The 10,179-nt window shown below is 38.3% G+C and overlaps 3 protein-coding genes across 4 annotated transcripts; 1 reads left to right on the forward strand and 2 right to left on the reverse strand.

The window, feature by feature from the left end:
• Window positions 1-183: 183 nt before the first annotated feature.
• Window positions 184-4,161, forward strand: LOC119985253 (pentatricopeptide repeat-containing protein At1g55630-like). The gene is made up of 2 exons (XM_038829491.1): window positions 184-2,244; window positions 2,911-4,161. The coding sequence occupies exon 1, from the start codon at window positions 669-671 to the stop codon at window positions 2,127-2,129; it is 1,461 nt and encodes a 486-aa protein (XP_038685419.1). The 5' UTR covers window positions 184-668; the 3' UTR covers window positions 2,130-2,244; window positions 2,911-4,161.
• Window positions 4,162-4,553: 392 nt separating this feature from the next.
• On the reverse strand, window positions 4,554-5,424 carry LOC119986047 (heavy metal-associated isoprenylated plant protein 39). Of its 2 annotated transcripts, none has more exons than XM_038830582.1 (3): window positions 5,302-5,424; window positions 5,107-5,185; window positions 4,554-4,955 (listed from the first exon to the last, which is right to left on the reverse strand). In XM_038830582.1, exons 1-3 carry the CDS (start codon window positions 5,308-5,310, stop codon window positions 4,744-4,746), a joined length of 300 nt encoding a protein of 99 aa, XP_038686510.1. In that variant the 5' UTR covers window positions 5,311-5,424; the 3' UTR covers window positions 4,554-4,743. The 2 variants fall into 2 exon arrangements, with proteins under 2 accessions (XP_038686510.1, XP_038686508.1); XM_038830580.1 differs by having other exon boundaries at window positions 4,554-4,973.
• Window positions 5,425-6,403: 979 nt separating this feature from the next.
• LOC119985312 (receptor-like protein EIX1) lies at window positions 6,404-9,966 on the reverse strand. Its single transcript, XM_038829572.1, is given in 2 exon segments — window positions 6,404-9,296; window positions 9,298-9,966. Coding segments are annotated over 2 exon segments (3,207 nt in total). The 5' UTR covers window positions 9,853-9,966; the 3' UTR covers window positions 6,404-6,644.
• Between the last annotated feature and the right edge of the window lie 213 nt (window positions 9,967-10,179).

Below are 10,179 nucleotides of genomic sequence, written 5' to 3' on the forward strand. Positions count from 1 at the left end.
TGCAAGGCAATGCAGCTCATACGAGAATTTTATCCCAGACCGTAACAATTTTATCAAAGAAACTTGAAAAGAATTGGTGTAGCCAGATTTACATGGATTTTGGCCGTGGTGTTCCTCCGCGAAAAAAACTTAAGGAAAAAGTACGAACAATATTCGTGGGAGAATATTGGAATATAAGGAAGTTATGAGGTGTAAAATTGCATTTACGAAGAATAAAAAGGGCTTTTTTAGTACCCCAGAGGAGTTACCGTTGCCACAGCAATTGCTGTTTTGTCTACTTGCTCCGAAACAGCTCCTCTTCAATTGTTCTAGCAAAACCCTGGGCGGGACTTTGAACGGATCAGAAGAGCCAATTTTTCCGCCCCCGAAGAGCTTTTTCTCGGGTAAGTTCTTGCTTTCTGTCGCGAGTGTCTTCAACCTCTTATAAGCCAGACTCTTATAGAGCGTGAGGGAAATGTCTTTTTAATGATCGTTATCTGTTCGATCAAATTCCTGGCAAGCAGTTGGGTCCTTTTAGTTGAATGGGTGTGTCTCAGGTTGGACATACGAACCTTTTGTCATCTCTCTTTGTTCGGATATCCTACTCTGTTTGTGGGTTTCGTGTATTTTCTGAGTTTTGTACGGTTACAGAGATAAGGGGATATTCTACTGTCTACTAGACATTGAGAATGAATTATATTTCCCGGTTCGGTACCAAGACAATTCATAAAGTTTCCCGTGCTTTCTTTATTTCACGAAATTTGTGTGACTATAGCTTTGATGGGGATAAGAGTGATGGTGGGTTTGGGTTCGTTGAGGAACCTTTGAAGAAGACGTGGAGAAATCGAGATTACATTGAATTGGGTGAAAATCCCGATACATGGGAGTATGAAGACCCTGCCGAACAGAGTTTCTCATTGAGGCGGAGTTTCATGGATCACGAGAGGAGTGAAGCTACGAGGGTTCTTGACATATTAAAACGAGATGGACTTGGATTTGATGCAAAATCAGAATTAAATAAGTTGCAGATAACGGTCTCGGGGCTTCTTGTGAGGCATGTTCTTGTAGGAATTTTGAGAAGCATAAATCATGAGAATAAGACTAGATGTGTGAAGTTGGGGTATAAGTTTTTTGTGTGGTCTGGTCAGCAGGAAAATTACCGACACACGGCAAATGCATACCATTTGATATTAAAGATATTTTCTAAGTGTGAAGAGTTTAAGGCAATGTGGAGGCTAGTAGATGAGATGATTGAGAGTGGTTTCCCAACAACGGCACGGACATTTAACATATTGATATGTGCTTGTGGTGAGGCAGGCTTGGCCAGGAACGTAGTGGAGACGTTCGTTAAGTCAAAGACGTTCAACTACAGACCATTTAAACACTCTTATAATGCAATTCTTCATTCACTTCTTATGATCAACCAATACCGGTTGATTGAGTGGGTTTATCAGCATATGTTAGTTGATGGTCATTCCCCAGATATTCTGACTTATAACGTTGTTATGTTTGCGAACTATCGATTAGGAAAATTGGATCAGTTTTATAAGTTGCTTGATGAAATGGATAGGAATGGATTTCCCCCTGATTTTCATACGTATAATATGCTTCTCCATGTTCTTGGTAAAGGTGACAAACCACTTGCTGCACTAAATCTTTTGAACTATATGAAGGAGGTGGGTCTTTGTCCTAATGTTCTTCATTTCACCACATTGATAGATGGACTTAGTCGAGCTGGGAATTTGGATGCGAGCAAGCACTTTTTTGATGAAATGATAAGGAACGGGTGCATGCCGGATGTGGTTTGTTATACTGTGATGATCACAGGGTACATAGTGGCAGGTGAGCTTGAGAATGCCCAAGTAATGTTTGATGAGATGATTAGCAAGGGGCAGTTACCCAATGTGTTCACGTATAATTCTATGATTCGAGGATTTTGTATGGCTGGGAAATTTGAGGAGGCATGCTCCATGCTTAAGGAGATGGAATCGAGAGGATGTAATCCTAACTTTCTTGTGTACAATACGTTAGTGAGTAATTTGCAAAATGCTGGAAAACTTTCTGAAGCACATGAGATCATAAGAGACATGGGAGAGAAGGGACAATATGTCCACCTTCTTTCAAAGATGAAGGGATACAGGAGATGCTAGCTTCTTGTATTGTTTGCTATGATACTCGATTGTACTTTGATCCAAAATACTTGTTCATTCAGTGCAGTTCATGCCGCCTGTCTTTTTCCTGTAGGAGATGCATGGAAAAAGTAAGGTACGCACATCTTATTCCCTTTGTACATTCCTATGCATGATGGTTAAAGATATCATTAAAAGCCAAGTCAGGCCTTCAAAAATCCTTAGTAATTATTTTCTTTGAAACCCGGTCATCATCGTGTAGATAGAAGAAAATGTTTTGAGTTGAGAACCCGCTTACTCTGGGGGCTGGTAACTAAATAACTAATAAAGAGAAGAAGTAAGCTTGTAAGATATGGTTCAAAAGTTGAAGTTTGGTAATGACTCTCTCTTCAGTGGTTTGTACAAAGCTCTAGGTCATGCTTAGTCCTTTAAACATGACCCATCAGTGGATTGTAAGGGTACTAGGTTTCATTGCCCTTTTGGCCTCACAAAATAATTCTTGGAATGTTCCATTCAAATTTTCTTTGGATTTGGGGAAGAATAATTTTTCAATGTGGATGCTTAATTTAGCATTCTAGTCTTATCTAATAAAAATATTAAAGTATCTTTACAAATTGGGTATGCCCAGATATTATGATCCCTGCATTATTTTATTCGAAATATATAAAGACAGCATTTTTTCCTGATTTTGTTACTTGAGTAGCTTTTGTACGCTCCATAATCTAGGCTTCATTTTCTCCGAACAATTTCTGTTCCTTACTTCAAATATTAAAGTTAGACTCTTCCTTTTGTTTCATTGCAGAATGCTGAGCTCCCCTGGGTTTAGAAGAATCCTGATGCAACTTGGGTGGCAAACTCCAACAATTTGGGTAAAACTTCATCAAGTCGAGTTTAAAAGTGTGATAACAACTTGCTCAATTATCTCATTTACTTTTTCCTTTTTTGAATGGTGAAATTCTTTGTTCTATGACGTGTGGGTCCCTTCAATTTTTTTTGGATCACTGATCCTAACATAATTTAAGGCTAAAATATTTATCAATCATCAGCATATATTGGATTACTTGTGAAATCCATTAACTTGACCAAGCTGGACTTTGAGATGTCTAAATAATTTCACTAGTTTCTGTTGTCCCTTGTGACCATAGGCACGTGGTGTTCCCAATTAGCGATGAGTAAAACTATTACAACTTAACCGTGGAAGTTTAATGTAAAACCTGCTATGCTCTTGATTTCCTATGACTTCCTGTTATTGGAGATGAAACTCGCTTGCATGGCTTGAAGTTTTCATTAGAAGCTGTAAGGTTTTCACATGGGCATGATGTTTAATTTTACAGATGCATTCTTGAGCCATATTCCTCGTGATTTGAGATATGAAGTGGTTTAGAAATAGATATGTCGACTCTTTTGAGCAGCAACTTTCCTTGTTCAGATGTCAAATAGCTTTGACATTTACGTATGCAGGACTTTATCTTTGTAGATTATTTACCGTGTCACTGGTTGCGGTGCTTTCTGATCGTCCGATTCTGTACTTTGATCAAGTATTTGAAAACAGTAGAAAACTCGTTTATAGTTGAGATATTTTTGCCGCGATAACGTTGCTGCTAATTTCCATTTATGCCTTGCTATGGTGCCGGCCATAGACATTATGAATCAATCATCCATGTTTGAAACAAAAATGAATTGATCTACTAACTTATTTAGCTTATAAATGACATCAAGAATTATTGTTATTATTGTTGTTGTTGTATTTGATTTATTATATTGAGTCGGAATGGAATATTAAAAGGAGTAGGCTTTGCTAATATTATCCAGGCTCCTTGCTGGCAATGCGCTTGAAGAGTTGAAAGCCGCGCGGCATGCTTGGTCAATGCCGTCATCTTCCACCTAAACAAGTCCACTGCGTTATATTTTATTTGTCCAAACTCTAAAGCATGGCTTTTGTCGCTGTGATGACATGAATGGCCTGACAAGACAAAAGAGATACTAGTCCATACTCCCCTTTTAAGTTTTTAACATTATCAATTCAAAATTTCCTACTAATTTTAGTGAACTGTATATGATTGTGAAGTTTTTTTTTATGTCACAGATAACTCACACACATGCAACAGTCATAAATATACACAAATATGCTGTCCGTGGGATACGAACCTGAATCGGGAATCGAAATACACGAATGGTTAGTCAATTAAACTGAGCACCGCGTGTGGAAATCGGAAGGCTTACGGAGTGAAATTGGATGATACTTGTGCATATGATTTTCATCCCCATCTAAAGGTCTTGAGTTTGGTTCGAACCAGGGCCTGACCCGACAACATGCGTTGGACACACGCAGGATGAAAGCAACATTGGTTGGGGTCAAGTATTCTCACGTCACACACCATCTCTGGATGCAAAAGCACCTAAAATGCAATGATTAATCAAAAGTGGCAATGGACAAATGACTCATAAACCAATAACAAGAGGAGGCTAATAAAAAGGTAGGTCTAAACTGTCTCTTAACAAGACAAAACCAGGCCATTTTTATCACAAAACAAGCCAAAATAAGAACATCCTTTAATTACATCTCTGGGTGAGTGAAACTTTTCTTAGAGAAAATAGAGGATTGAATGGAAACATGAAAATGGTAATTCTAGGCTTATTTCTTGTCTTCTTTCTTTTCCTCTTTCTTTTCTTCCTTCTTCTCTTCCTTCTTCTCTTCTTTCTTCTCTTCTTTCTTTTCTTCTTTCTTCTCTTCCTTGGCTGGTCCAACGGATACAATGTCCACTTTACCTACCTTCTTCAACTTTTTCACTACAGCAACTGCGTCCATGCTTCCTATCACTGTTAGCTTCTGCTCTTTCAGATCCGCTGCAATTGCATCAACTCCTGTTCATCTCAACATATACATATATAATTCATAGTTTCTTCTCGTCTTAATTCTCAGACACACAGAGACAAGAAGATGAAGATGAAAGGCATATATATATATATATATATATAATAAGTGAAAATTAAGTACCGTATATATCAGCAGCAGCCTCTATAGCTTTCTGCTTTGTCTTGTCATCAGTCATGGTCAAGACCTTCAACACTACTTTCTGCTTCCAAATCCAATCAACCAGAATCAAGAACGTTAAACTCAATATATGTATATGGCTATGAAAACTGAAACTATATATATATAACAGATCGATCATTAAAGGTGTAGGGGTACCTGTGCCATATCTTCTGATACTGAGGATTTGGAAGTGTTTTTCTTTTTAGTTTTTCCAAAGGAATGTGAGAGGTGAGGTTCTGAGTTTGGGCTGTTTTGGTGTGAATGCGTAATGTGTATTAGCTATTTGTAATAGCCATACCCAACAAGTGGACCATTATAGGACAATACAACACCACATGGCTCATGCTGTAAATAGTTGACAATACAATAAAAGTTGGTATAATAATTTTTCTTTATTTACTGGATTCGTTGAATTGTAATTTTGTGTCTTAACTGTTCCAAGTAAAAAGTGCGGTAAGGGAAAAAGAATTTCTTAAATTACTTTAATGATAACCTAGTTAGTTCAAAATGTAGAGACTCGAGAGGCTTTGAGTTTGATATAAAATAAGAACAATATATTTGTGGTCACGCGTTGGATTTTGACTCAATTTACCTTATTATCAGGTGAGAAATTTTATGTAAATGTTCAAACACTAAATTTTTATGTCATCGTTTTCAATTATTAAAAAAAGAATTTCTTAAGAAAATAAATAATTGATTCATGAGATTATTAAAGTAAAACTTGGTGGTCAAGTTGGATACGCCATATGTAATTAATGTATAGGGAATGGCAGCTTCTTTGACCTGACCATATTCATTTTTGTCTTGATCAACCAAAAAGTTGCAAGGCAAGGCAAGGCAAGGCAAGACTTTCAACGTTCCTATTCCGTTGAAGTAGCAAAGATAAAAAGCTAACCAAGATCTGCCTGCTTACTGAAGGTACACAGTCAGTCAGACCTCCGCCGAACCCCAAAATCTTGTGCATGTGAAGTGATTCAGAAATTCGAATAACCAAACCAAAAGAGATATATTTAAGTTTCTGTCTTCATTTATTTAATATTTATTTATTTCTATCGTAGCTCATGTGGATGTGCATGACGCAACTTAATGGAATTATTAGAAGGAGCATGCTTTGCTAGTATTATTCAGATCACGAAGAAAGTCACCGATAATCTACAAAAATCAGTAAGAAAGATTATGTCGTTGGCCACACTGATATGGTGTGGACCGACAAACCTCCAATGAGCAAATTAGGATCTCGATGAATGTGTTTCGGAGAGGGAAAGTAATGTCTCGATAATATTCAGTCTGCAAATACAAGAGTACATCCACAAGAGAACAACATTTCCCTTTTAGGAACAAACCGTCTACAGCAACAAGCTAGCTCACATGGCTTACCCACTAAAACATAATATTAAACAATATAAAGCATGAAATATCTTAGTCAAACACACTTATAACTAAGTAAACATCACTACCATTCAACACTATGGATGCAGAATGTTACACTACTGACCTGTTCATTTGCACAACTTACCAGAAACTGCTTGGAACATATGATCCAAGAACTGTAAATAGGCTTGTCTCCAGGAACTGATGTAAATCAATGGCCCCCAAACACCAACCAAAGTCACTACAAATCCAATCACCATGCTCAGGTACAACTCATCTAATTTAACTCCATCACTGCCATTATCATATTTGTTGAGAATATATGGTGGGGCTCTTTCCGTACTGCAATTTTCCGGGAGAGGAGGTCCACAAAGTGCATTACCAAGAAAGCTTGAAGCATCCAGGCTTTGTAGTTGAGTACTCAATGGAATTTCTCCAGACAGGTTATTATTAGACAAATTCAAATAATTCAGAAAGTGCATACTTGACATGCTTGGAGGAATTCTGCCTGCAAGATGGTTTATTGAGAGATCAGCAGATTCTAGCACTTGCATGTCTCCAATCTTGTTTGGAATTGGTCCTATCAAGCGATTTCTTGACAAGTTCAGTGATCGCAACCCCAATAAAGCTGTTACTTCCTCTGGTATTCCTCCTGATATATCATTGTTCGACATGTCAATGCTAGTGGCCAGTCTTAAAATGGTGTCATATTCTATCTCTCTTCCTTTTATCACTGCAAAGGCATTCTCCAGAAACTCTCCATAATAGAAAGAATAAGAAATAGGATGAGCTGAAATCTCTTGTGTCGTCATGGCTTTGAAATTACCGACACATTTTGGTATTTCTCCTGATAAATTGTTGTCTGCGACGTCCAGAATCTGTAGAGAAGCAAGGCTACAGAGTTCAGGAGGAATTTCGCCCTTCAACATGTTTGAACGAAGACCAAGAACCTTCAGCTCTGGAAGATTACTTCCTGTCATCCATACCGGTATGCTCCCAACAAATTTGTTGATTCCAAAATCAAGTGTTAATAACTTCGAACAGTTTTTAAGAGATTCTGGTACTCCTCCAGACAGGCTATTATTGCGCAAATGCAATGATTGTAGTTGAGGTAAATAACCTATAGAAATTGGTACTTTCCCAGTCAGGTTATTGTCACCCAACTTGATAACCCGTAAAGATTTCCACTTCATCCAACAATCTGGTATTTCACCTGACAAGCGATTTTCTCCGAGATGAAGAATCTTCAATCTATTTGGCTCATCCTTTGGATTGCAGAGGAAGCGTGAAATGGTTCCCGAAAATGAATTATTGGAAAGGTCTAACTCAGATACATTAGCAGTGATACAAGGTAATGAACCCTTAATTTTGTTGGAACCCAAATAAATCATTGTGGATTGCGCAGAAAACCTGAGATCAGCCGGAAGCTCACCACCAATTTGGTTGTGTGAAAGATTCAAATACATGGTCCTAGAAGTTATATTCCAAAACCAAGTGGGGATGCTATCTGCAATGCCAGTGCTGGATAAGTCCAGGTCCCAAAAGTAATCTTGTGATTGAAGCCATAACGGAAATTTTGTACCCAGATCCCAGTTTCTCAATTCTAATGCAGTAAGGCGGAATGGTGGAACCCAGGCGGGACTCACTGTCAACGTTAGTCTATGATTGTTGGATGCGTATAATTCCCTCAAACTCGTAAGATTTTTGAAGTGAACTTCAGTCAGAACACCTTCCAGCATGTTGTAGCCAATTTCAAGTCGTTCTAACTTTGAAAGGTTTCCAATACATTCAGGAATCATTCCAGTTAATTGATTTCCAGCAAGATCTAAGTACACCAAGGATGACAGGCTGCACAACGAACTCGGAATAGGACCGGAGATTAAGTTACCCTCGAGTTGAAGGACCCGCAGATGTTTAAATTTCCCAACTTTATCTGGAAGATGGCCGGAAAAGTTGTTGCCTCCCAGTGATAATGACTCCAAACTACTTGAAAGGCATCCAGACAAGCTCTCAAAAGCTTCTGATATAGTTCCACCAAGTTTGTTCCCTTCTACGCTGATCCGCTTTAGGTTGCAAAGATTTCCCATTTCCTTTGAAATTTTTGCTTCAAGTTCGTTGTGTGAGAAGTCAAGAGTGCTAACTGAGGTAAAATTCTTGATGGCAGCAGAAATCAAACCTTGCAAGTTATTTGAGTGAAGATCAAGATTCTGGAGTGACTCCAAATTATACAACCAATCAGGTATGGTGGAATTGAAATAATTCTCAGACAAGTCAAGATTTCTTATATGAGTCAAGTTGTGGAGACCAATTGGAATAGGGCCTTCGAAACCATTATTGCGTAGGTTGAGAGAAACAAGGCTAGTGAGGCTAAATATCCAGTCAGGTAATGAAGAATTCAGATAATTGAGAGAAACATCGAAGCTTTTGAGAGAAGTCAAGTTCCAAGAACCACCTGGAAGCGGTCCTTCAACATCAGTCGCACTTAAATCAAGGGAAATGAGGTTACGAAGGCTGAACACCCATTTGGGTATTGCGGAATGAAATATGTTCCATGAAAGATCAAGGATTGACAGAGAAGTGAAGTTAACCGAAGACAGAGAAGGGAAAACTTGGAGAGTGCATTCAGACAAATGTAGTTCTAACAAGGAAGGAAGCGAGTTTATTACTGTTAACCAATCAGATGCTACACTCAGGTTCACATGACTCATTTCTAGGTACACCAGGGAAGATAACCCGTAAAGCCAATGAAGGTTCTTAATGTACAATTTAGCTTCACCTAAAATATACTTCAGGACCTCGAATACCAAGGTTTCTCAAATTGGAAAGATTTCCTAGCTGATGGGGAACCAATCCCTCAAATCCTGTTTCGGAGAGGTTAAGGTATCTTAATTTCTTGAGGGAATCAATAAAGCTTGGAATTTGAATTCCTCCAAAGTCATTGTAACTTAAATCCAAGTAAGTCAGATGATTCAAATCCAGCAAAGAAGGATTTATCTTACCTCTCAACTTGAAGCTTGAAAATGCTTCGAACTCAGCCTGTATTTGCCAATCAGAAACAAGAGGGTTACCGAGGTGAAGTTCTTTTACATGACCGGTCATATTGTCGCAAATGACATCAACCCATTGACAACACTCCTCCTCTGCAGCAGACCAAGAAGAAAGTCTGTCAGAAGGATCTTTGATATCTTGCTTGAACCTGAGAAGAGCTTGTCTCTCACTTTCTATGCATAATAAGCTGGTTCTTCCATTGCAAGAAGGTATGCCCACTATACTTGCCAAAGTGAGCAACCCAATTAGGAGAAGTGTAGATTTTCTCTGAAAATTTTCGATCATCATTGTGCAAAATAAACAGCAAAGTTGTAGACTATTTCAAAACGGTGGGGGCTTCTTTTAAAATGATTAAAAGAAAAAGAAAGGTTGTGTGCTTGTAATGAAACAGTTAATGAATAGATGAGGATGAGGCTCATATCCCATTTTAATGAATGATCAGGTAAGAGTAGATGACTTGTACTTTTCAGTCTCCAACATCCTGGCCTTTAATTCAACATCATGCATTTTCCTCCATATGCTCTTTATCTGCTCTTTTCTGTTCCTGGATATTCCCAATGTGCCCTGTGCATGCTTAGACTTCTATGCAAACCATGACTAGGGAAGGTTGACTGA

Source organism: Tripterygium wilfordii, chromosome 19 (genome assembly GCF_013401445.1).
Source record: "Tripterygium wilfordii isolate XIE 37 chromosome 19, ASM1340144v1, whole genome shotgun sequence".
Taxonomy (NCBI): Eukaryota; Viridiplantae; Streptophyta; class Magnoliopsida; order Celastrales; family Celastraceae; genus Tripterygium; species Tripterygium wilfordii.

Bases quoted from the DNA above. Each gene is read 5' to 3' on its own strand.
- LOC119985253 (XM_038829491.1), top strand. From the start codon at position 669: ATGAATTATATTTCCCGGTTCGGTACCAAGACAATTCATAAAGTTTCC.
- LOC119986047 (XM_038830580.1), bottom strand. The intron at 4,974-5,106 runs GTACTTAATTTT...TGAGATGAACAG, and splicing joins GGCTGCTGCTGATATATACG to GAGTTGATGCAATTGCAGCG.